At 43.2% G+C, this 27,105-nt stretch overlaps 1 protein-coding gene across 3 annotated transcripts in view; it reads right to left on the minus strand.

The window, feature by feature from the left end:
- LOC141148856 (histone lysine acetyltransferase CREBBP-like) overlaps positions 1–26,657 on the minus strand; it is a 275,728-nt gene extending 249,071 nt beyond the window's left edge. Inside the window, exon 1 of one of the 3 annotated variants that reach the window (XM_073636662.1) lies at positions 26,350–26,656. In XM_073636662.1, coding sequence (XP_073492763.1) covers positions 26,350–26,614 — 265 coding nt within the window. In that variant the 5' untranslated portion in view covers positions 26,615–26,656. Of the gene's footprint in view, positions 1–26,349 lie in introns of all 3 variants that reach the window. The other 2 variants (XM_073636664.1, XM_073636661.1) reach the window with 2 other exon arrangements.
- Positions 26,658–27,105: the final 448 nt, after the last annotated feature.

Below are 27,105 nucleotides of genomic sequence, written 5' to 3' on the forward strand. Positions count from 1 at the left end.
CCGGCCGCACCTAGAGTATGCGGTCCAGTTCTGGGCACCAGTCCTCAGGAAGGATGTACTGGAAATGGAGCGAGTTCAAAGAAGGGCAACAAAGCTAATAAAGGGTCTGGAGGATCTTAGTTATGAGGAAAGGTTGCGAGCACTGAACTTATTCTCTCTGGAGAGGAGACGCTTGAGAGGGGATATGATTTCAATTTACAAATACCGGACTGGTGACCCCTCAATAGGGATAAAACTTTTTCGCAGAAGAGAGTTTACCAAGACTCGTGGCCACTCATTAAAATTAGAAGAAAAGAGGTTTAATCTTAAACTACGTAGAGGGTTCTTTACTGTAAGAGCGGCAAGGATGTGGAATTCCCTTCCACAGGCGGTGGTCTCAGCGGGGAGCATTGATAGCTTCAAGAAACTATTAGATAAGCACCTGAATGACCACAACATACAGGGATATACAATGCAATACTGACACATAATCACACACATAGGTTGGACTTGATGGACTTGTGTCTTTTTTCAACCTCACCTACTATGTAACTATGTAAGATCTCTATGTGAGATTGGTTTACCTGTGGACGTAATCATACCCCTATTTTTCCATTGCTGGGCAAATATGTGTATAGTAGAAAAAGCGTATTGGCTGTCTGTATAAATATTTATTTTCTTCCCTTCCCCTAGACTACAGGCCCTGGATAGGGCAATAATTTCAGCTTGTTGTGCAGAGTATGAACTGGGAAGGGGTGTGGCTTCAATGACCTGGTCATGTGTTACTACAGCGTATGCCGTTTGATTTACCCCTTTATCGTCCTTTTTACAAGACCCATCAAGAAAAAAGGTAATGTCAGCATCGGGAAAGGGAATATCAGTGAGATCCTTCCTAGGGAGTACCCGTTCATCAATTTGTGCTATACAATCATGTGGATCCCCATCACTAGGTGTTGGTAACAGTGTGGCTGGGTTCAATGTGGTACACCTCTCGATTGTAATGTGAGGCTGTCCCAAAAGAGTAGTCATACATGATAGATGCCTGGCAGGAGATAAATAGGAGATTTTGTCTTGCAGTAAGATTACTGAAATGGCATGTGGGACTTTAAGTACCAGGGGGTGGAACAGTACTATCAGTGCAGAGGACTGTATGGCCAATGAGGCTGCTACTACAGCTTGTACACAGTGGGGCAAACTCCGGGCTACTGGATCTAATTTAGTGGAATAGAATGCAATTGGTTTGTGCTTGTCCCCATAAACTTGTGTAAGAACAGAAGTCATGTACCCTTCCTTACAATCTACAGTCTGAAAAAAGGTTTTACTGTAATTCGGAAAGGCTAAGTACAGCGGAACCTACAATGAGGTGCTTTATCTTCGTAAATGCATCCTCTGCTTGCACATTCCACTGAATGGAATCTTTTGCAGCCATTAGTGAACCATAGATGAGATCAGAAAGAGGCGCCACCTCCGTAGCATAATTTGCTATCCATGCTCTACAGAAATTTGCCATGCCAAGAAATGACATCATTTCTTTTTTGGTACGTGGTTTGGGGGCTTGAAGGATGGCCTCTTTTCGGATCTCATCCAAATGTCTACCTTCTTGAGATAAAATATAACCCAGGTATTTCACCTTTTCTTTCCACAGTTGCAATTTGTCTTTGCTGACCTTGTGACCTTAGTCTGCGAGGAAATGCATCAGAGCCAAGGTGTCAATTTTACATTGTTGCTCTGTAGGAGCCGCTACCAGAATGTCATCCACATACAAGAGAATTTGGCTCCCACTGGGAGGTACAAACTGAGACAAATTATTAGACATTTCTTGTGAGAATATAGTTGGACTTTCACAATATCCCTGGGGTAACCTGGTGTATGTGTATTTTTTTTTTTGTACGTAAATGCAAACCAGAACTGACTATCTTTGTGTAAGGGAATGGAAAAGAAAGCATTACTGATATCGATGACAGAAAATACCTTATTCTCTGGGTGGAGGTCGTTCAGGAGGACATGCGGGTCTGGGACCACCGGGGCCCTCGGTAATACGGCCCTATTGACCGCCTGTAAATCCTGTACGAGTCTCCACCCATCTTCTCCTCCCTTCTGCTTCCTAACTGGGAACAAGGGCGTATTGCATGGTGAATCTGGACATTCAATGATGACACCTTTTGCTAATAATTCCTTTATCAAGGGATCTACACCCTCTTCAGCGTCTTTCCTCAGAGGATATTGTTTTTGGTGAGGCCTCATTGTACTCTTAGGGGTTATTTGGACTTCACTGGCTGTTTTAATTAGGCCCACGTCCGTCTTTCCTCTTGACCACAAGATATCGGGGACGTCTTTTAGGGCATCCTCTTCCTCTTGGGTCAAAAGTGTCAGTCACTGTCTTTTGTCACAAATTTTAATCATGTGAGTTCTGGGTATACACTTAACAAACCACGTCAATTTGTACCTCCAAATCCCTCTAGATTTTAGTTCCTCGTCTGTCAATTGGACCCAGTCCGTGATAAGTTCTCCTAGCTCATGCCATGATACCTTGGGGTTCCGGGTGACCGAAACATGAGGTACAGTATCCTGCCTGTATATTTGCAGAATAGGCTGTGGTAGGAGACAAGTAGCCACGCTATTTCCTTCCTTATCACAGTACAAGTATTTTAAGAGAACTTCAGTGTTAGTGAGACTCATTAACTGTTTCTCATAGGACTTATCGGGCCCAGAGGTCTTTTTGTAATACATGGTGCAATAGAGGTTTGTCTGGACCTTATACCTTTTCCTCTCAGGCTCTTCTTCAATTATTTCTGTCAGGGTTTTTGGTATATTTAAGCCCTCAGTTTACAAATCCAGGCTGTACCAGTATCGGGGCTAATTATCCACATCTGTGATTTGTTTTTCACACACCCGATAGGCTTTGAGACCTCCCTCCACTGGTACGACAGAAATATGACAAAGCGCTCATGCGCGAAACGCGTCGTCAAGGCAACCTCTTTTTTCCCCCCTCCACATGACAGAGGCTTCAGCTTGAGCCCTTCACTGCGATTTTTCATCCATTCATATGCTCATCCACCCTTCCTGTGAAGCCGCCCCTTCAACCAGCAAGTGTGTCCTTCAAGCTTCACCATCTCCACTACCCCATCTGGGTTTGGCGCCTTGTGACCAGTTGAAGTTTGTTTTTTATCCTTTTATTTTTTTTTTTTTTCAATCATTTTTATTTATTTCAACACTTACTCCTCACATGGCTGCTAGCTACCTTCCCAGGCTGGCCAGGCTGATGTGAGCTCCATCAGCCTGCCGCCACAATTCCCCCTTCATACGGCCTCCCAGTGACTGTTCAGACCTCAGCACAGCGTCACCATGTCTCACTGATGAGACTTCACTCCTGTGGAGACACTTCTCAGCTGTCCAGCGGTTTGTTCACTTCCTCCGACGCTTCAGCGGCACCTCCGTGCTGACATCATCCCCCACTGACACGCAGCTCCGGCCAGACTGCTCTCCGCACGGCGGAGCTTCACATCTCCACACCGCGGCCATCCCACATCCATCTCAGCCTGTGAATACATCTACATGGCGCCAACCTCTTCACCGTATGAGGCAACTCTGAGCTCTTCTACTTGGCTGTGAGTACTTCTGGCATACCCCCATCACCTTGCCCTTTGTCACCTGCCTTGAGCCCAAGTGTTTGCCTTCATATCTCACTCAGTGGTTTCTGCATACTCCCAATGGATGGATCTCCTGTGTTAGCCTCCTGCTGTTCCATGCTTCTGTCTCCTTATTGATGTTGATTTGACTATTTATTATTAAGAGAATGTGATTTTTAACTTTGTTTTATTGTGTCCCTTTTTTTATCACAATGTGTTTGCTTTGATAACAGACCCTTTGTACCTGGTCTTTTCACAGTTATGATTGGCATTTTAGACCACTGTGTATTACCGACTCACCACTGGTTTATTAAATCAACCAAAAACTTTTATGTTTGCTGCATTTTGCTTTTCAATTATAGCCTGAGCGCTGGACTATCTATATGTCTTTCCTGTTATGATCTGTTTCCACCAGTTACAGTTCGTATGGCAGCACGGGCCATCATCATTATGTTGATTGTAGTTTTTGGTCTTTTGTTTTAATCTTGTATAAGCAGTATGCTATATATATATATTCTAACATCTTTTAATGGATGACATATTCAACACATCTATTTTACCCGTTTTGTTTTAACTCTCTGGGCGGGACCCAGGATCTGTCTGATGACCTGCTCTATTTCCCTCCCATTGAGATGATAGCTAGCAATCATTCCCATGATACCATCTCTGAATTGAGCTATGTTGACCTTGGGATGTGGTATCCCTTCAGTAGCTTTTTTAACATCCTCAGGGGTCCAGGGACGATAGACCATCATAGTGTTGGGGACTACTATACCTCCTACATTTTGTCCTGCCCTAGGGTTGGGAACTTCAATTAGTGGAAATTCTTCCTCTCCACATTCTGTTTGTTCCCCTGCTGTGGGGGTTATCAATTTGTTCACCAGGTCGCCAAGAAATTTTGTAACCGTTGCTGTAAGGGGCGTCCCTTGTGGACTCCTCTGGACAGCAAGGGTCATCTTGAGAGGGGGTTTAGCTGCAGCCATAGGAGAATCGGTTGCATCTGCGGGTGACCCAGGTGACCACGGAGGAACAACAAACAGTGGAGAGTCAGGTTGCATGGAAAAAGGGTTATTCGTCGATAGTCGAGAGGTCAATGGGGGTGACTTATTGCATGCCTCTGTCCCATATGGTGGTGGGGACTGCAGGTCTGCAATAGGATATAGGGAATTGGGAGCGGGTGTTGAAGTCGGAGGGGGAGCAGCAACTGTCAGTGAGGTTGGAGAGGTCTCCAAAGTATGTGCGGGGGCTGTCGGGTGCATTTGGTTTGTTACATTTTGTTCAGTCAATACTTGCTGGACTAAATTTCGGAGGATGGTCATATTATTGTCCTCCTCTTTGTCCAAAAACATAGTCTTTTTATGGTTTTCTGAATTTAACCTACGGTTAGCCTCCTCAAGCCATTTCTTTGCCTGTGGAAGACCTAATTTCTTCTGTTTCCTTATTTTCGTGCCGGCATCATTTTTAAGCTTTCTACACAGTTTTACACAACAATCCTTATTTAAAGATGCATCAAAATCATACTTTGTTTTCCACATTTTAAGAAATTTCACATTCTCTTTGTCTAGACTACACATATACTTAGCATCCTCATTCATACCAACAGATTTTCCATGGATCATACCCATTTTGTTTATCGTGCACACGGAGCTCTCTTTTTTTTTTTTTGTTAATGTCTTCTCACAATGACACAACACACGCACACAGTATCTTATCACTTGCAGTCACTCACAGACTTTCTAGTCGTGATATATCACTTCTAGATTACTGATCTTGTGTATTGCTAAAACACTGGTGTCTTGGGAGAATTCAGTCTCCTCGTAATTCTGTAATTCTCTGACTGTTCTTTTATCATTACTTAATACTTCACTAACTTGTAGAGAGCATTTACAGAATTACGAGGAGACTGAATTCTCCCGACTGTTCTTTCATCCTATTAAAACATTTAATATTTCAGTCATTGATCCAAGGGTATTTATGTGCCTGCTCAGGATTAATACAACATATGAGGCTGGCATGAACACTGCGGTCCGCCAAATGTCCTCTGTTTGTTACCTGGAAATCTATCAGGCCACACCCTTGTATCAACGGAGGGGGGGGGGGTTCTTTATCTGGAAGTATTTTTGATCCAAGGGTATTTATATGCCTAGAAATCTATCAGGCCACACCCTTGTATCAACGGGGGGTTCTTTATCTGGAAGTATTTTTGATCCAAGGGTATTTATATGCCTAGAAAGCTATCAGGCCACACCCTTGTATCAACAGGGGGTTCTTTAGGTTTTGATCTAGGAGTATTTATGTGTCCCCAAGGGATTTTCTGCAGTTTACAAGGCTGTCTGGATCTAAGATCCAATCGACAAATTTCCTTTATCTGCACCCGGATATTAGTATGAGACCATACCCCTATATCAAATGACTATTAACCAGAAGAAACAAACAAGAACACACAAGAGAGAACACCCGCAGTGCTCGACTGCCGCCAGGTCGCCCTGAGCGCGTCTTCTCAAAACGCGGGCTAGTCACTAGGTCTGCCCATCCAGGATGGCCACAGACGGATCTATACGGGGAATACGTGACCACTTATTTCCCCTCAACAAGAGTAAGCAGATAGGACAGAAACAGATAAACATTCGATCAAAACACACAAGAGAGAACACCCGCAGTGCTCGACTGCCGCCAGGTCGCCCTGAGCGCGTCTTCCCAAAACGCGGGCTAGTCACTAGGTCTGCCCATCAAGGATGGCCACAGACGGATCTATACGGGGAATACGTGACCACTTATTTCCCCTCAACAAGAGTAAAGCAGATAGGACAGAAACAGATAAACATTCGATCAATCTCTATATTGTATGTATATATTCAAATCCCTTATTCATCAAATTCCTAATCAAGTCTAACACAAAAGGTTAATAATAAAATAAAAATAAAAATCTTACCTTGTCCCAAGAGCGGTCTCTTGTGCTGATCCGGTAAGTCGCTGCCCGGGAGGCACTAGTTCAACGGACCGGCCTCTTTTTAACATCTAATTTGAGATGGAGGACTTTTGCCGTATGGTCATCGGTCACTGTTGGCCAGTGCATCTCGGGGAAATTGGACTCCCGGCTCGAAAGACCAAATTGTTAGGGAAATAATTCACCGTCTCAGACCGTCCTCGGGCATCAAGGTAATATTTATTGCATATGCAAGAGAAATGAATTACATGTTCATGCAGCCATCATAATTTCTAAGGAAAATACTGTGGTACATGTCTTTTTTATAAGCCCTGGACACCCCCCTTTCCTGTCTTAAAACATGCCCAGTCTCATGTATTTTCAACTTTATTCTGGACGTAACAGGAAAGGTGGAAGTGTCTGTTACACATAGGCGTGCGCAGGGGATGTGCCAGGTGTGCCTGGGCACACCCTAATCCGGGGGTTGACAACTGGTACAGGTGCCTGTACTGATTGGCACGTGATGGGTAGACCATAATCCTTCCTTGCCGACACCCGGAACCTGGACAGGAGAAGCAATGGTAGGGCAACACTTACTGTATCTGGTCTGTATTTTCCTCCTGTAGCCACTGAAAGTCAGCTTCTTCTTTTCTCCCCCCTGCCGGCATTCAGCAGCTGGAGGAGGAAAATACAGTGGATCTGTGCCAGTATATGCCATCGCCCCAACTGTCCGTGTTCCTCTTTTTTTATTCAATACCAATTACTCATTGTGTTTATTCATAACTGAAGCATAGTAAACTGTTTGCTATGCTTCAGTTGGTGAATGAATAGGAAGCCACTCAGCACAGAACACTTCCCATTCATTCACTGTGTGCAGCTGGGACTGCAGAGGAAGGGACTGGGGAATCTCTGTCCTCAGTCCCTTTCTCTGTCTCAAAAGTGAGACATCATGGGTGTGTATATATATATATATATATATATATATATATATATATATATATATATATATATGCACATTTGAGCTAGGGGGTGCACACCCTAATGCAGTAGGCTGCGCACACCTATGCTGTTACAGGCTGTTATCTTCATCTAACAATGGTTACAGGATACTGACTTGAAAACTCCCCAAGTCAACACAAAAATACAGGATATATGCAAAACTGCACATCTAAGCATATTATATTGCTGAGTATATATATATTGCTGACTCCATATTATCTATAGTTTATTTCTAGGCCATGATAAACAAAATGGCGTCTTTCATAACTGACATTTAAAGTATAATTTCTCTAACAGTAAGACCATATTTTGTTGTTTTATTAGAGGTAATACCTTGGATGGGAAAAAGGGGGTTATGGGATGCCCAACTTGACTGAAACAATAAATGGGGACAACTTCCTTCCTATGTACAAAATCCTTGCCTGTTCTTCTTCCTGGACTCCGTCAGTCTTTAGTGATCAAAACCAAAAGTTCCTTGAGGACTAGGAACTCTCAGTCCCCTTTAGAAAATAGCACTGTATGCTGTAAACTGCATACAGGAGTGACTCCTCTCCCCTGTAGAACTACTCCCAGCTCTGCTGTCTGCAGGAGGCCACCAACATCCTCCTCAGCACTCCATCTTTCACACAACTACCCTGCTGGCATGGCTTCACCATATTTGAGGGCTGCTTCTCCAAACTTCTAGATTCAGGGGGAGGTACCAGAGACTTGCCTCAGAGGAGCCATCCAGCCTGACCTGCAGTAACCCTGACCCAATTGAAGCCAATTTTCATCCCATCCATCACAAGGGCTGTTCTTTCCCAAGCTGCAGCTTCTCCTGAAGAACTAGGTCTCAATTCCCGTGAAGCGCATTGAGACATTGTCTGTGGATTAAGCCACTCTCTAAAACTTAAATGCTCATCTACCATAAGGGCTTTTGCCTGGCCTGAATACATTGGTGGTAACTGTTATGTGATATTTATAATTATGTATATTTTGATCTATTTTGGAGATACCGTTCTGCAGAGGATTTCTCTTAACCTTTCTTGTTTTTAACAAGAATTTGAATGTTTTTTATTTCTGTATTAATAAACTTTGTAGAGGAATTACCCCATTTTTTACAATCTGTAGTTTCCTGGTGGATTGCTCAGGTGGTTTCGGACTAAGATCCGAACACGCCCGAGCTCATCCTAAACAGAATCAGTGAAGCAGATTTGGAGACAGATTTACTAAAAGGTTACTGCTTAAAGAAGTGTTAAATCTTTGTGCAGCATTCTCTTACATTACATTACATTAAATTACATTAAGCTCCACCCAACTAGTGGCTAATATAGTGTTATTTTCATTTAAGGTTCCCAAAAGACTTAATTTTCAGCTGTTATGCTTTCCTTCTCTTCAGTATTTCTCTGAACATCCACTTGTTGAGCGTGCCTTAAGCATGTAAGAAATTGAGATATTTGGGAATGCATGTCCCATGATTCATTGTGCACTGCCCATAATGTGCTTGCTTTGCCCAAACACAGTTCCACAGTAATGTCTGTACTGCTCATGTGTCCTCCAAGCACAGAACAAGCATGCTGCCCAAAATGCGTTTGCATCCCTCGAGCACAGAACCACAATGCATGTGTCCTCAGAACACGGTACCAAGCGGCATCCGAAGATTCATGGTGGTGCACACAGGTGGCTCCAGGGAGACCTTGCAAGGCTGAGCACCAAACTCATTATCATGCAAAGACAGCACAAAAATATGGACAGAAAACAATTATGAAGTAAGATATGCTGCTAAATTAATTCTTCCTTTTTTTCATGACTATTGTATAACAGATGCTCCCTGCTTACTATCTACTGCCAGACCCAACCCCCAGCTCCTACTTCCCCAACCCTTTTGCCCATAAACTGAGACCACACCAAGCTGGAGTAAATATTGGCCATAGCAGCCATTTAATTAACATTAACTGTATAAACATCTGTTAGAACCACCCCCATCAGTTAAATACTCACGTTGGTCTTTGCAGGAAAAAAAAACCCAATCTTGCCACTCAATCCACTCCGGCACTGCGGTACCTTAACCACTTCAGCCCCGGAAGAATTTACCCCCTTCCTGACCAGAGCACTTTTTGCGATTCGGCACTGCGTCGCTTTAACGGACAATTGCGCGGTCGTGCGACGTGGCTCTCAAACAAAATTTATGTCCTTTTTTTCCCACAAATAGAGCTTTCTTTTGGTGGTATTTGATCACCTCTGCGATTTTTATTTTTTGCGCTATAAACAAAATAATAGTGACAATTTTGAAAAAAACGCATTATTTTTTACTTTTTGCTATAATAAATATCCCCCAAAAATATATAAAAAAACATTTTTTTTCATCAGTTTAGGCCGATACGTATTCTTCTACATATTTTTGGTTTAAAAAAAATCGCAATAAGCGTTTATTGATTGGTTTGCGCAAATGTTATAGCGTTTACAAAATAGGGGATAGTTTTATGGCATTTTTATTAATAATTTTTTCTACTAGTTTTGGCGGCGATCAGCGATTTTTATTGTGACTGCGACATTATGGCGGACACATTGGACATTTTTGACACATTTTTGGGACCATTGTCATTTATACAGCAATCAGTGCTATAAAAATGCATTGATTCCTGTGTAAATGACACTGGCAGTGAAGGGGTTAACCACTAGGGGGCAGGGAGGGGTTAATCAGTACTAGGGAGGTGTTTCTAACTGTAGGGGGGTTGGGCTGTGTGTGTGACGTCACTGATCTCTGCTCCCGATGACAGGGAGCAGAGATTGAGTGACACTGTCACTAGGCAGAACGGGGAGATACTGTTTACATCAGCATCTCCCCGTTCCTGCTCTCCGTGAGACGATCACAGGTATCCCCGCGGCAATCGAGTCCGCGGGACCCGCGACCCGACTCACGAAGCTCCCGGCCGGCGCGGGCGCCCACAATGACACGGCGGGAAATTCAAATGGACGTACCTGTACGCCCATTTGCCCAGCCGTGCCATTCTGCCGACGTACATCGGCGTGCGCTGGTCAGGAAGCGGTTAAATTGAACTAGGCCTCCAGCTGACATACTAGCTCGGAGACAACAAACCACTGACCACAGTGCACCCATTAACCAAATTCCAGCTAAACCACCATTAGCTGGAATACCACCAAAGGGACCCATACCACCGACGGGTCCCGAACTCTTCCATATCCAGGGGTTTCTTCCTTCACCCGCAAAGACCAACACCTCGCCTCTGCCATGACATCCACTGCTCTGTAGAAGGCAAAATCATGTGGATTAACACAAAACCACCATACTTACCGAAATCAGGGAGGGAGGGTGGGAATACTCGCTCCTCCTGCTACAATGAGCTGGGGAGAGACCCACACGTTCCTACATGAACCTCCGCTCCTCCCTATCTTCCCTGTATCCAATCCAATTCTTTCTTACAATAACCTACATGCTGTTGCCCCACTATTAACCCTGTCATGCCCGCCCTTCGTTCATTTCTTTATTTTATTTTACTCCGGGCTTCTCTTTAAGTGTGTAATAACACTTATTTTATAAGTTCTTGTAGGCAGGGGTAAAGGCCCTTTATGTGTAAGCCTTACCCAGGAGAGCTGTTGGGGGACTGAGTCAACTTTTGGCATATATATTGCTCCTGCAGGATGGGAGGCAATACCAACATGTGAGGCTATAAGGGTTTGGAGAAATACCATGAGTAGGCCCCAGGGTGCTCCTGAGCGAAGAGGGTCTGAGCCAAGGACAATTATTTTTCAGACTTAATCTGGGAAGGCTGTGCGGTACCCCTGATTTGATACAAGAATTGCCAGAGTTTGTGGAGAGAGGTGGAAGGAAAAAGAATTGGAACGGTTTTGTATGTGGGGACCGCTTTGTAACATTTTCACCACTCTTACATCATTTTAGTAAAGCATTCAAAAATGCTGACCGTGTGGACAATCATTTATTAGTAAAAATATCAAGTTTTCTTGGGAGCGGTTCTCAGGCCAGGAATACGTGAGTAGCCAAGATAGAGGAATTTATCCATAATTCAAGTGTTTGATACCCCATCTCGATCCTGTTTCAGAAAGGTGATGAGAGGTGCCCTGGCCTACTGTGGCAGCTGCTGGTGGCCAACCAGGGACCTGCTTACACTTGGCTTAGTCAACCGGATGGGGTATGTCACCACCAAAGGAGGATGTATCAGCTTTGCCAGTTGGGCCTTGAAAGGTGGAGTCAAAGGGGAAGTGGAGAAAACACAGTAGTGTGACAGTTTGTCAGGTCATGTGGTTAGAGTGGAAAGCATTTTTCTACTACCCTGATAAAAGAGCTTCATAGGATGAGGTTCAGCCCTGTATGGTGGGGGAACTACAGTGGACAGTGGACTGAGGTTCCTGCCCAACAGAGGACCAGATTTGTGCTGTCATGGTGTTAGTGAATCCCGGGTGTACTGTTGTGCCCACAGTGTAACCATGAGAGACCAATTATCACTCCTTGGGTGTGTTGTGAGAAGCGTGATACTTACCCGTTTGAAACCCTCCCAGATTCTGAGAAACTGAGAGATCTAGCTATACCGTGGGAGGAGGACAGAGCCTGGGAAGAGATTCCAGTGTCGGACCCCCTGGGTTCCCCTGTTCCTAGTCAGTCTGGGCTGGTGGAACAGTGGGCAGATTCCTCAATCCTTTGCAGAGTTGAGTCAGCCCATGGAGAGCCCACTGAGATGGAACTGGAGTAGTTGTGATCAGTGCAGCCGGCAAAGGCAGAGTCAGTCACAACTGTGTCCTCGGCCTCAAGTACGCCACAGTTGGGAGAGGTAGTGCTGAAGAAAAAATTGCACCACTCTTATAGTAAAGCATCTAAAAAGGCCGACTGTGTGGACAACCATTCAAAGAACCAAGAACCTCTCTAGTTTAGAAGGCAGGCTCTGTGAAATGTGTGAAACAGCAGTGCCTATCAACAGAACAAAGTGAATTTGTGTCACGGAATTTTTTTTTTTTCTCAAACAAAAAGGGTTTTATTGAACACAGGAAATACAACCAGCAGTTCCAGAACATATTCAGTATATACATCTATTATTGTAGATCATACAGGAAAAAGATTCAATACAATATAATATCTTCATTGAGCCATATATACCACCTCCTGATTTTTCTTTTCAAGTGAGAGTCACGTTCAAATTCCTCAGGTAGAGCTATACAGGTACCACAGATCCCCCGCCCACATTTCCATATCCAACTAAGAAAGATTCCCTCCATCACGAGAATAAACAGTCATACACCAAATCTACCGGTACTAGGTCCGGGGCATCCAACCAAGAGGCCCACAGTTTATCAAACTTGACACTTGTCCCCCTACGTTTTTCCAATCGGAGGGTATCACCCATTTGGGTAATCCACTCCTGCTGTACTGTAGGAGGTTCAGTGAATTTTCAGTGTCTCAGAATCAATTTACGAGCCTGAAACAAAGCTTGTGCAATAGCCTTTCTAGGGATATCCTCCACCGGGAGGCCATCAATTATCCCTAGCAAGCAATGTTTAGGGTCCAATGGTATCTGGACCTGGAAAACCCTGTTGAGAGTGTCAATAACCTTCTTCCAATACAGGTGCAGTTTCGGGCACCTCCATAGAAGATGTATGAGATCACCATGGTCTCTACAGCATCTAGTGCAGGTAGAGTCCATTCTCACACCCATGCGGGCTAGTCTAGCCGGCGTGTAGTGCACTACACGTTCATGTACCACGTTCATAGAGCACTGGGGTACCGCCTGTAAGGCTTCCTCCCACTGCTCTTCTTCAAAGATACCGACATCTTGTTCCCACTGAGACACCGCCTTCAAGGGGGCGTTCCGGAGAAAGAGGTTCAGGAGCATGGCGTAGCAGCAGGATATAAATCCCTTGTAAGTGGTAACCTCAAACACATAGTTAAAGACTGACGTTGAGTCCAAGGACCAGTGATTTGTTCCCTTCTGAGCAGCGACTGCATGCTGGATTTGCAAATAGTAAAAGTACATGGAGGCAGGAAGTCGAAAGACCTCCCTGAGCTCAGAGAAGGACCTCAATCTCCCGTCCCTGAAATTATGAATCATGTGTGTCACCCTGTATTGATTCCATTTCAATCCGTATGGTAGTTTCACTATTTCCTGATAGTACTGTTTACCCCATATGGGGCTATATTTGGTAAACCCATTGACCCCTTGAAGCATCCTGACCTTATTCCAAATCTTCTGCATAAAGACGTATGTTGGGTATAGTTTGTTGGATTTGTTATAGTTTAGGGCCTCCAGGTAATTGCAGTCGACTTTTGGGGCATAAACCCGGATTGGTCTGAGTGTATTATAGTGGAGATTACTCTATTTAGCTGCATTGCCGAAACTTTGGCCAAAATCTTTACGTCTTTCTGCAGAAGGGAAAAAGGTCTGTATGAACCCGGGTCAAGGGGATCCTTATTTGGCTTCAGTATCAGTAGTACTATTTTTGCTCTTTTCATGGACTGTGGGAGGTACCCACTCTCTTTCGCTGCATTAAATACTTTCAATAGTCACGGGAGTATGAGCCCTTCATATTGCTTATTTACCTCAATGGGCAAGCCGTCATCTCCTGGGGCTTTAGAATTGGGAAACGACCCTGTCGCTAACTGTAATTCTTTTAAAGTCAGGGGGGCCTCTAATATCTCTCTGGAGGATCTAGTCATGCTAGGCAATTGGACAGTATCTAAGTAGTCATTCAAAGATTCCAGCGAATATGTTTGTTTAGATTCATATAATTCTGAGTAAAATCTCACAAGTTCTGTCATAATTTGATCTGGGGAGTTACTCACCCTACCTAGGTGTGTACGTAATGCCCCGATAGTGGGGGACACTTGTTGGGAGTGGGCTAACTTTGCCAAAAGACGTCCAGTGTGCTCACCCTCCTCATAGAAATCCACTCTAGCAAAGAACCTCTTTTTCTCCACAACCGAGGTCAAGCCGAAAGCCACGCCTTCCTGTTACCATCTGTCGGGTTAGCAATGAATTTACCTTCCAGGTCTAATGCCATCTGTTCTATTTCCTCCCTCTGAGCATGCGTTTTCCTCTTAATGGCTTGAATTTCTCTAATAAAATTGCCTCTCAAAACAGCCTTAAAGGCCTCCCAGGCAGTGTACACTCTCGCCCCTTCTGCGTGAATACGCCAAAAGTCTATAATTTGAGATTCAGTCTGCTCATGGGAAGGGAAGAGGTGTAACCAAAAGGCATTCATCTTCCACTGAGCCTTGGCTACCGTGGAGTGAGGTCGTACCTCCAGTGTCACAATCAGTGGTGAGTGATCCGATACACTCCTGAGAGCATATTGCACCTCTGAAATGTAGCGTTAAGCCGCAAAAGAACATATACATAGGTCTATCCTTGACAGTGTTGAATAACACTTAGAGAAACAAGAGAATTGCTTCACTCCCGGGTTCCTTGCCCTCTACGGTGATAAGGTTGGAAATAATGGAGTAGAGTTCTACTTAAGTTGTTTGCCATTTTTCTGTATAATGTGTGCGTGTCAGTTGTAAGACGCAGCTTAAGTCTTTCCAGATGTGTAAGACTAGCGTCATGTATGTTGAAATTATACTGCTTGTTACCTTATATGGAAATTTGCTGAAATATGCGATCCTGTAACCAGTCTATAAAAAGCCCCAATAAAGAGCCGACAGGTTCAGTTGACAGTACGGGACCTTTAAGGCTCGGATCTGATATACAGAAACCTATATTCTGTGTCTTACTTCTTTGAGAGCTAATTTGGCAAAGCAATATAAACTAGAAGCAGTTAAGTTGAAATACTGCACCTAACATTCTGGCGCCCGAACAGGGACACACCGATGGTACTACAAGAGGTGGATGAATTGGACTGACGGAACAAAAGGACAGGCATTCCGGGAACCACAGATTGAAAACCTGCGCAGGTAAGAAAAAGCTTTATTTTTCTTATATTCTGTGCTCCCCTGATTTGTGCCTATCCGTTCTGTCAGTTACGGTTCTCCTGGTTTTAAAACTCCAGCCTCTGTAGTGGTGAGTCTAGAATTACTGCATATTTTGGTTTATATTGCTGGAATTATTTGTTGTTTGTTGTCTTGTCTGTCTTGTTGAGAAAGTGAATGAGCCTTGCCAAGGTTGGTATGAATTGAAAGAATATCATCCCAATGAGCAACGGAATGCGCCTTTACCTCACATGATGAGCTTGGGGGTCTGACGCTTAAGTTTGATATTCAATTTAATTCATAAACCATAGAGGGGTTGAGAGTATAAGCCCTGTCTGCTCCATAAAGCAGGGATAAGAGTGTATGAGAGGGATCCCAGATACGGGGGGGGAATGAGGTCTCCATAAGCCCGGAGATCTAGTTGGATACCTGGTCACTTAAAGGAATGCTTGTATATGTTGTAGCTGCCATTCTGGTCATAATATTTGTGAGTTGGCTAGCATATAAAGTAATTCGATTTCAGAAATCTCATCCGGAGAGGTTTTTAGTATTCTGGCACCCTAGGAGGAAGGCAACGAGGAACTAGTGTAGCTTTTTTAGTATTTAGTACTGTACACTAAGTGTCCCACACGCTACCTAGGCACGGACTGTCAGAATGGGCCAGCAGAACACGAAACCCCGTCAGGGAATTGTGGTGCATTATACGGTGCCACAGATAATTAAGAACATCTATGGGAAAGATGAAGCATAGGACTTAAAGGATGTCCTTCGTAAATTTAAGGTGAAAGGAGCAGCGGGTTTAGACCCGGATGTATGGAGTGAAATAAAAAGGGACAGACAAGGAGAGGTGTTAGAGAAGCAATGGATGCGTCAGGTTCAATGCTTAATTAAAGTCTCAAATAGAGCGAAAGAAGAGGGGTGGAAATATAATCCAGATTGTGATGGTTAGGATATGAAAGACAGAAGAACAAAAAAAAAAAAAAAATGTTGAAATTTTAAATAATCTTAGTTCAACCATCCCACCCCCATATACTGACATAGAACGTAAACTACACAAGATATATCCTGTACTTGAGGGTAGAGGATGGGTTTGTATAGCAAAGCCAGCTGCTTTCTGTAGATTTGTGACACAGTTAATGAATACACATGAAGCAACCTGGCAGGATGGGGAGGATTTATGCAGACATAAAATGACTCTGACCCTGTTTAACCAGTTTATGACCGACCTGCAGACTGAGCTGAGGGGGATGGCAATTTAGAGGCAGGACGTCAGACACATAGACTCAAGGGCTCCTTTTATTGCTAGATTAGAAGCTTTCTGTCAGGCAAAACAACAGGAGAGGGGGTCAATATCACCCATGAAACAAATGCAGGACAGACTGTATCGGAATTTTACTTATCTATGGAAAGTATGATGGCAGATGAGGGATTGGATTTGGCTCTGCCAGTCACGATCTGAGCCTTCAATAGACAGTTTATGGAAGGATCAATTCCACAGATAAGTGAAAGACTGAAAGCCTGCATACTACCCTTAATTTGTTGCGATTTTTGGCAGAAAAAGGTTGCAAGGTTAATAAGAAAAAGTTGCAAGTGTGTCAGAAAAAAGTTATCTTTTTTGGGACATTGTATATCACAGGGTACAAGACATCTCACTGAGGAGAGGGTTCAAGTGATAAAGGGAATGTTACCCCCCACGGAATTTCAAACAATTGCGTATGTTTTTAGGTATTGTGTCATATTGTAGACAATGGATATCACATGCTAGCGCTTTGATGCAGCCATTATACGATTGTTTGAAAATTGTACCGTATATGCTTACTTTTCAGCAGCATTAGATCCAGTGTCCAGAGGTTCACCGTCCTGTGTATGGGCGGTAGCAGCGGTGTCGATAATCTTAGATAAGTCATCAGAAATTGTTCTAGACAATCCAGTTGTAGTGCACACTACACATGATATACATGCAATCTTGTCTCAAGTTCAGCCCAAACACATTTCAATGGCTAGGCAATTAAGGTTACAGTGTACTTTACTTTTACCTCCAAATGTCACTTTTCAGCGCTGTACAACTTTAAATTTAGCCACCTTTTTGCCTCTTCAGTCACCAGATTTGGCAAGGGGGAATAATAGTGCTAATAAGGAAGAAGAAGAGGAAGAAAAAAAATTCTCGAGAACCTCTGATAAGAGAGGACATTCTAAAAACAATGGACTTTTTAGTTTTTTTTGACTACTGATGAAATAATTTATCCATCAGATATATTGCAGTTTTTATATATCATTTTTATGTGACAGGACATGTTTATTATATCAAGATGAGATATTTTTTACACATCATTTTTTACATTCATATATAGTGTATTTTCAGAGTTGAAAGGGTTAAACATCCCTACAATAGAGTCATTCTAGTTAGAGGGAACATCTGGTGTTAATTAAGACAGAGTACATTTTTTCTTAAAGGTACATGTTACAGATACACCAATTTTAAATGCTGAGCACACTTTGTACATAGATGGTAGTAGGTTTGCTGATGACAAGGGTAAATATCACACAGGGTATGCTGTAGTGGCTGATACACAGGTAATTGAAACACAGCCCTTACCAGCCCATATGTCAGCACAAGAAGCAGAATTAAAAGCTTTAGAACAAGCCCTAGAATACTTAGGAGGACGAGAAGGGAATATTTACACTGACTCTGCCTACGCTTATGGTGTAGCGCACGATTATGGCCACATATGGAGGGCTAGAGGTTATCTGACAGCAGCAGGTACACCTGTAAAACATGGAGAAGGGATTAAGAGAGTCCTGAACAATCTTCAAAAGGTTAAACGAGTGTCCATTATGAAGATAGCGGCACACACGAGCGCAAAAACAATTGAGGCAAAAGGAAATGCATTTGCAGATTTGACTGCAAAACAGGCAGCTCTAGGGGAAGGAAGCCCTGAAACTTTAGCAGCGGTAGAGGTGAGTATCCCAGAACCAACATGGCAGCAGTTGAGTAAATTACAGGAGCAAGCAGGGGAAAGCGAGAAAGATAAGTGGGTCAGGATGGGAGCAGAACCAGACCTTGACAATGTATGGAGGGAAGGAGGCAAAGTATGCCTACCTGTCTCTCTGTACCCAGCAATGGCAGCGGCAGTTCACCTACCCACACACGTCAGTTCCAATTCCATGTATAGGATTGTGAACCAAGGATGGCTCGCCCCTGGATTCAGTAGTACTGCAAGAAACTACTGTGCAGCCTGCCAAATCTGTCTCCTGAATAACCCAGGACAGAGAGTAAAAACCCCACGAAAACACCAGGTTCTGGCCCAATACCCCTTCCAGAGACTGCAAATTGACTACATACAAATGCCTAAGAGCGGCCCCTTTTAATTTGTCCTCGTGTGTATCGATTTATTTTCAGGTTGGCCCGAAAGTTATCCAGTAAAATCAGCTACAGCAAAAGCCACAGCCAAGAAACTGATCACTGAGTTAATACCTAGGTTTGGTCTTCCTGAAACCATAGAATCAGATAGGGGGATACACTTTACATGAGAAATCATGCAGAATGTGATGACCATGTTAGGGGTTCAACAAAGTTTCCACACCCCTTATCATCCAGTTCAGGATCAGTGGAAAGAGTAAATGGGACAATAAAGTTGAAAATACAAAAAGCTATGCAAGAGTTAAACAAGACATGGCCAGAATGCTTGCCTTTGGTTTTGTTCTCCATAAGATACACTCCAACAGGGAAAACAGGATTATCCCCATATGAAATACTTTTTGGGAATGCACCTAGATTAGGTCTATACTTTCCACAGAGTATGCAATTGCAATGTGATAGTTTGACTGCATATGTGATACAATTACAACAACGTCTAACTAAGATCCACAAAAGTGTGTATTCTTCTCTTCCAGACCCTAACTCAATAGCAGGTACACATACACTGCTACCAGGAGATTATGTATATGTTAAGAAACACACCAGAAAGACATTGGAACCTAGATTTGAAGGTCCTTATCAAGTGCTTTTGACTACAGCCACTTCAGTGAAATTGGAAGGAAAAGCAGCCTGGATCCACGCATCACACTGCAAAAAGAGTCTTGAACCGAGAGAAACAGAATGAAGATCCTTCTAACTATGATAATAGTGCTTGAATGTTTTCAAATGTTTGTTTATACATGGACTCCGGGTATCAATGTAACAGTTCATGAAAATAGTACTGATCTTAGATGGGTAAATCAGGATAAGAGTATAACACAATATCCTTACTACGAATGGTATTTTGTACCAGTAAGGAAATGGGAAAACACAACAGGAGGATATATATATAATGGCAACATTATGGTTTCAATATAAAGATAGAAGACGCTCTACCCACCATCTTCGAATCCTCTGTATTAATTCCTATTCCTAGATCTTGCATAAATGTTTCGGTATCACAACAGAAAACAAAAATCAAATTTAATGTAACTTTTCCCCAGCTACCAGAATGTAGGTATCGCCGAGAATGGTATGATACAGTTCTGGGAGCTGCAGGAACTGGAATGGGAATAATGAATGGGATACAGATGGAAATGATACAAAATAAGTGGAAATGTGCAGGAAGTCACATAGCTGATAGTTTAATAATCATAAGTAAATGGTTACCTACAACATTCGAAACACAAATTAGTCAGGTACAATTAACTAAATATCTCAATATTATGGTTAATCACACAGCACTAGTTAGTCTGGAGTTGTGGAAAGCAAATCAGGAGTTCATAAACATTACTTAATGTGTTTTTTCTACACTATCTTATCACATACAAATTAATAGAGCTCGAGATGAGCTACGATTAGGGAATTATCGCACTTGGATGAACTATTTCAAGGGTTTAAATTTAGAAAGTACATGGTTTGAAGTACCAAGAAAAGAAGTTGAATGTGAGGAAAGATGGTGTGCTGGAAGGTTTGATGTATACAAAGTGGAGGAGGTCCAGGTAATGTGTAAGTTAATAGTGATGCTACTCCTGATAGGAAAGGATCTACCTGAATTTTGGTATTCTGAGATTTATGGACACTATGTAGATACACAAAACATGACTCATGATCTAAGTTTATGTGTTAAAACTAATAAGGGAATAGTCTGTGGAAGAAGTTCTCCAGTCTATGAACTTTGCTTATTGAAACATCAATCTAACATATGTAAGTTTCAGAGATTACCAGTAGGTGTAGGAAACAGATTTATGGAGATAGGACCACAACATATTTGTTTAGTCACAAATGATCAGGAAACTATGGAAAGTTTAAATAAAACGGCCCCTTTTTCAGGATGTGTAAAGAATGTTAAAATGCTTAAATGGCAAAATGATACTTTCCTTTTTGAACCAGATGCACATAGAATATTTAATCTAGAATGGACGGTAGATAATCTTACTGATACTACTCCTTTTATAATAACATTAGAGCTCTTACGGCAAATCTTAAATGAGTCCGAAATACTTAGAAAACACATAGAGACACAAGAACATACCCTTCAAAATAATCTAATATCTGCGGTTATAGATAAAGGGAAATTAATACATTTATCCTCACAAATAAGAGATGAAACAACACTTCATTGGTATGAAGTATTTGCTGGATGATCACCCACTGCTACGGCAATTTTTAATTGGATGCTCAATCCGATACTTATTCTAATTTTAGTTTTTGTACTGCTTACTGTGATAAACTGTTGCTTATATAGGAAGATTAAGGCACGAACAGACAGAATGGAAAGAGAAAGGTATTAGGAACTCTAATGACAAAAAGGGTAACTTGACATCACCCCTTTTCTATTCTCTTTGCTTATAAGATGCAGGTATGGATTTGAGGGATGAGGGTAAATAAAGAAGACTTATCCTCCTCTGACAACCCGCGGTCAGGGATAGCACTCTTTGAAGTATCGGCTGTTCACTTGTTTGCAAGGACCCAGAATCGTGGAGGGGATGATGTCAAAGGGGGAAATTGATAAGGTTGGAAATAATGGATTAGAGTTCTACTTAAGTTGTTTGCCATTTTTCTGTATAATGTGTGCGTGTCAGTTGTAAGACGTAGCTTAAGTCTTTCCAGATGTGTAAGACCAGCGTCATGTATGTTGAAATTATACTGCTTGTTACCTTATATGGAAATTTGCTGAAATATGCGATCCTGTAACCAGTCTATAAAAAGCCCCAAAAAAGAGCCGACAGGTTCAGTTGACAGTACGGGACCTTTAAGGCTCGGATCTGATATACAGAAACCTATATTCTGTGTCTTACTTCTTTGAGAGCTAATTTGGCAAAGCAATATAAACTAGAAGCAGTTAAGTTGAAATACTGCACCTAACAACGGGTCCTGGCATCCCACCTCTTCTATGAATTTCCTAAGTGCAGCGCTATTCGTCCCCCGTCCCCCCCGACCACCTGTGGATGTTTATCCCATATCTGGTCTATACAGCAATTGAAATCCCTGAGGGCGTATAATGGCACCTCCGGGCATTTCACCTGATACTCCAGTAGAGCTCTTAAAACTTGGTTGTTATAGGGGGGGGGCACATACACAAAGACAAGTATACATTTGAAGGAATACAACCTGCGTAACAAAAAGATATATCTCCCCTCTGTATCAATCTCGGAGTCAATCTCCTCATAGTCTATGGAGCTATGAATCAGTACACTCACTCCTCTAGAGTACGAGGTGTGAGTGGAGTGATAAGCTTTACCCACCCACCGAAAGTTCAGACATATCACAGAGTCTGCTGTGAGATGGGTCTCCTGTAATGCACATATAGCAGGTAAGTGTTTCCTCAACAAGGACGAGACCATGGTACATTTCAAGGGATCATGTATCCCCTAAATGTTCCAAGATATGAGTGTCACCGTTGTCATTGGGGAAGCAGTGAACCTGTAAAAGGGATCAAAAAAAAAAGGGAAAAGAAACTGCGCATAGGTGAAGTGTATAAACAGTAAAAAATATATAAGCTGCTAATTCAATGTTTGTGATTCAGGCCCATTGCGGAAGTCCGCCGATGTAGCGGAACTCAGAGTGAGGCTTGGTTAGGTCATTTGTTGTACTATATAGGGAGGTGATGCGACGCGCCGCCCGTGCCCCTGGACGATGTAACTCTATTACGAAACGCTGCGTAGGGCGGAGCGACGTGTTAGCGTCACCTCCCACCGCTGCTGTGACAGCAGTAGGACGGGCTGTCTGTGAGCTTCCGGCCGGCGCTCCAGACTTCTTTTCTAGGCGCTTAACATTGAATACCTACATGTGAGTGTTTTCCTTTTTTTGATTTTACAATAAAGCCAAACGATTTTACACTATTGGAGCTTTTTCTATTTTTTATCACATCCATTCTGTTGAGAGCTTGATGTCCCAATTCCCACAAGTGTGAACAGCTCCATCATCACACCAAGGCCCCTGATGTCCCATCCCAGTGCCAATTTTTTGGCCTTTTGGTGGTGACCCGGAGTAACAGTTCAAACAGCTTACTCTGACCCTCTGTAGTGGGGGGTCATGAGTTTCTGGTAAGCGGCCAGTCTCTCTATATGTGGTGGTGGACCAAGCACTTTGTCTTTATTCAGCAGGACTTTAATTGACTTCTATTAATCACCTGGGTGATTCATCTATATTGTCTACATATGGACTTTTTATTTTCCACTGTTGCATATGAGTAATGCATTTTTGATGGACTATTTACTTGTTATTTATCAATTTACACTTGTATTTCATTATATTATACATGTTCTATACACATATTTTTTCACTTATTCACTAATAAGGAGGACTGATGGTCATTTGTATGGTCACCAGTCCATTTTTCTAACCTGTAGAAGGGACACAGCTCCCTCCTCGGCCCCACCTAGGGAGTGAATCATGACTAGTATCCAAGTGTCATTGCTCAATTGTGACTGTAGACTCTGTCTCACAGTGTCGGGTGCTGCAATCCTGCATATATGGCAATGAAATCCTTCTGATCTGGAACCAGTTTTTTCAAAGTAATGGCATAAGACGCACAACAATGCGTTAAACATGTGAACTTTTCCCACCTGTGGCGGGTCAATTGCCTGCAAGGGGCTGTTTCTTATTAGAGCACAAGCTCTGTGTACTCCTGGACACCGAGATGTCAATTGGAACTCCATAATTTTACGGGACAACGGGTCCCTTGAACCATCAGCACGGCCGCTAACGGGGGGCTCCCAGGGGACCATTTGTAGTTGCATTAGCATGTATAATCTCAGTTCCGAACTCGCATGTTGTGAAATAAGTAATTGTACGTTTCCAGCAGTTCCCTCGGCCGAGGGGGGTGGATAAGACAAAGCACTTGGAATCCGTCTGATTCAGTCCTAATCCGCATGGGCCGCTGAGCTTGTCTGAGCGCATTTTCATTAGCATCTAACCATGCTGAGGCCTCAGCTGGGTGTTCAAAGAAGTGGGCCTGCCCCCGCAGGGTGACTCGTAGTTTCGCTGGGTATAGTATGGCGTAGGAGGCCTGTAGTTTCTCTTATTTTCTGTATGTCTTGCCCTATTAAGCTGACATCTTCTCTTAGACCACCAAACCGGTCCTATAAAATGTTCACTGAGGCTGTACATTTGTTGACTGCTCTCAGAATAGGAGCCAGGGTTGGTTGTTCTCACCCCTCTTCACCAGGGTCTTCAGATGTCTCTGCCATGTCAGTGCAATCATTAGCCTGGTCAAACATGGCGGCCGCCCCCTGCTCTCTCTCTCCCTCCTCCATATCAGTGTCATTAGAGTCTGTGCCGTTGTCCAGGGAATGCCCTCCTGCCATGCCCGATTTCTCTGTCGTTTTCTGGGCGTAATAGTGCATGTCTTTGGGATGATGAGCTGTACAGTCTTTGGGGAATTTCAACTGTTTACTTACTGCGTCCTTAGGTTTTTCTTTCTCTCCACCTTGCACCTTCTGTGTGGACACCAAGGCAGCGCCATTTTGGTGATCCATCCTCGGGCCGTCTCCACGGTTCCCCCGGGTCGTCATTACCGCTATGCGGGAGTAAACTGCAGCAGGGTGTGGAGGAGTTGTTCCCCTGTGTTAGGTGCCTGAAAGCGGGTGGTAACCGGATCAAAGCAGGATAAAGCCAGGAGCTCTGTGAAAAAGTGTCTGCTCACATGCCGCGCTGGCCACGCCCTGTGTCCCAGAATTCAAGCAAAGAAACGTGTGGGGATTTTCACTAAGCAAATAAAAAAACTTCAAGATTAATTGGATTAGGCTAGAAATAATTTAAATACAATGTGGAAATTGTAATGGTCATGCATACTGGGCACACGACAAGCTGGGTGTGTGGCAGCCATGTTGTTCAGAATTCAGCCATTACATTTTATTTGTCATTGTGTTTTTTGTGCTGAACCAGAGACATAGCTGCAGTGACCTTCCCCCTCCCTCCTCCTTCAGTTTATACAATGCACAACCTCTTAGTGGCACCTCTTATCAGTTTGTTAATAGGAGTAGCAGAATCTTACCCCAGTACACGCTCTCAGTCTCTTGGCACTTAGATTGTGGCCCCGCAGGCTGGAAAATCTTTGTGCAGGGTGAGGCTAACAGTATATCTGTTGCATATCAGTGACAACGCATGTGAGGTTGAACAAAAATGAATACATGGTTTTACATTTTGATCATAGATACCCTTTAAGGGCTCTTTCACAGCTGGGGGTGGCAATAAAAACAGATGGCTGAGTCGTGGATTTATTGCAACCCGGCCATCCAAGTTGTTACAATATACCTGTATAGGGCTGTACACATGCCACAGGCACAGCATTTTTTCTAACTTGTGGTGCAGAAATTGACAAATGGTAAAAGCTCCTCCTTAAAAGGGTTGTAAACCCTCAGGGTTTTACACCTTAATGCATGCTATGCATTAAGGTGAAAAACCTCCTTTAGTGTAGTCAACAGAGGGTCAGAGGTGGAGCCGCTGTGGGACAGAGATGACAGTTGCTCTTTAACCACTTGCAGAATGGCACTCCTGTGCAAATCGCCATAGCTGTATGGCGGGCGCTTTAACGAGTATAGGGTGTGCGCGCGCCGCCACATCCCTAAGGAGCCGATGCTCTCCGCCGGGCAACCTTGATCGCTCCTGACAGAGCGAGGATGGGGATTTGTGTGTGTAAACACACAAATCCCCGTCCTGTCAGGGGAGAGGAGACAGATTGTGTGTTCCTAGTATATAGGAACAACGAACGGTCTCCTCCCCAAGTCAGTCCCATCCCTCCACGGTTAGAACACACAGTGAGGGAACATATTTAACCCCTTAATCGCCCCCTAATGTTAACCCCTTCCCTGCCAGTGACATTTATACAGTAATCAGTGCATTTTTATAGCACTGATCGCTGTAGAAATGTCAATGGTCTCAAAAATGTGTCAAAAGTGTCCGATCTGTCCGCCACAATGTCACAGTCCTGATAAAAAAACACAGATTGCCGCCATTACTAGTAAAAAAAAAAATGCCATAAATCTATCCTCTATTTTGTAGACGCTATAACTTTTGCGCAATACAATCAATATACAATCAATTCTTTTTTTTTTTTTAAATTTGGGATATTTATTATTGCAAAAAGTAAAAAAAAAAATGTGTTTTTTTTCAAAATTGCCGCTCTTCTTTTGTTTATAGCGCAAAAAATAAAAATCACAGAGGTGATCAAATACCACCAAAAGAAAGCTCTATTTGTGGGAAAAAAAGGACATAAATTTTGTTTAGGTACAAGGTCGCATTACCACGCAATTGTCAGTTAAACTGACGACGCAGTCCCATATCGCAAAAAATGGCTTGGTCAGGAAGGGGGTAAATCCTTCTGGGGCTGAAGTGGTTAAAAATTATGATTTAAATCGAGTTGATTTAAATCAAGCCTTTTTTCTAGTGATTTAAATCAAATCCACCCTGACAGGAACAGAATATTATACAGAATACATACCTGATATCACAGTTTTCTCCTCTTCGCTGTGCGTAGATCTGAAGTATTCCACTATATTACGTAGCTTCCTGTTCTGCTTCAGATTAGGCCGCTTTGGGTACTTTCCTCTGCATTCAGGACAGGTATAATATCTACCCCCTTCCTGGGTGTCCAGTGCAGTCTCTATGCAGTCGTGGCAGAAGTAGTGACCACATCTCAGTGATACGGGGTCCCTGTAAACGTCCAGACAGATACTGCAGGTCAGCTCCTCTCTCACAGACGCCATACTTAACACTCTAAAATGAAAGTGAAAGAATTTCTAAGAAGGTCAGGTGACTTCTCGAAAACCCCAGAGGGTGCGAATTCTTACTGAGTCACTGGCCTGGAAGAGGAAGTAAGAATGACATCTGCATTCTCATCTTAAATTGCTGAAGATGTTCAGAACATACTGAAGGAGACAATGAATACTGAATACTTTCAGCAACTGATCGAGGATATGAATGCAGATCACATGTTAAAGTGTATCTATAGGCAAAGCGGTTATCAGTGTTAATTCTATATGTATAGATGCTGTACAGTAACGCTTCTCTGAACAGATTGTGGGAGTAACTTTCAATATCTCTTCTTATGCCTGCAAGGACCGGGGCCTGGGGTGGGGGGTATGGAGTTGCAACCCAATTGTTACCTGCTCACCGATATAGCCTCAATGGCCTCCATAGGAGTCTCCATGCAGCCGAACCTCCATGCGTGCAACCCAGATCACCAGATGGTCTCCTC

This window comes from Aquarana catesbeiana, linkage group LG06 (genome assembly GCF_042186555.1).
Source record: "Aquarana catesbeiana isolate 2022-GZ linkage group LG06, ASM4218655v1, whole genome shotgun sequence".
In the NCBI taxonomy this organism is placed as follows: Eukaryota; Metazoa; Chordata; class Amphibia; order Anura; family Ranidae; genus Aquarana; species Aquarana catesbeiana.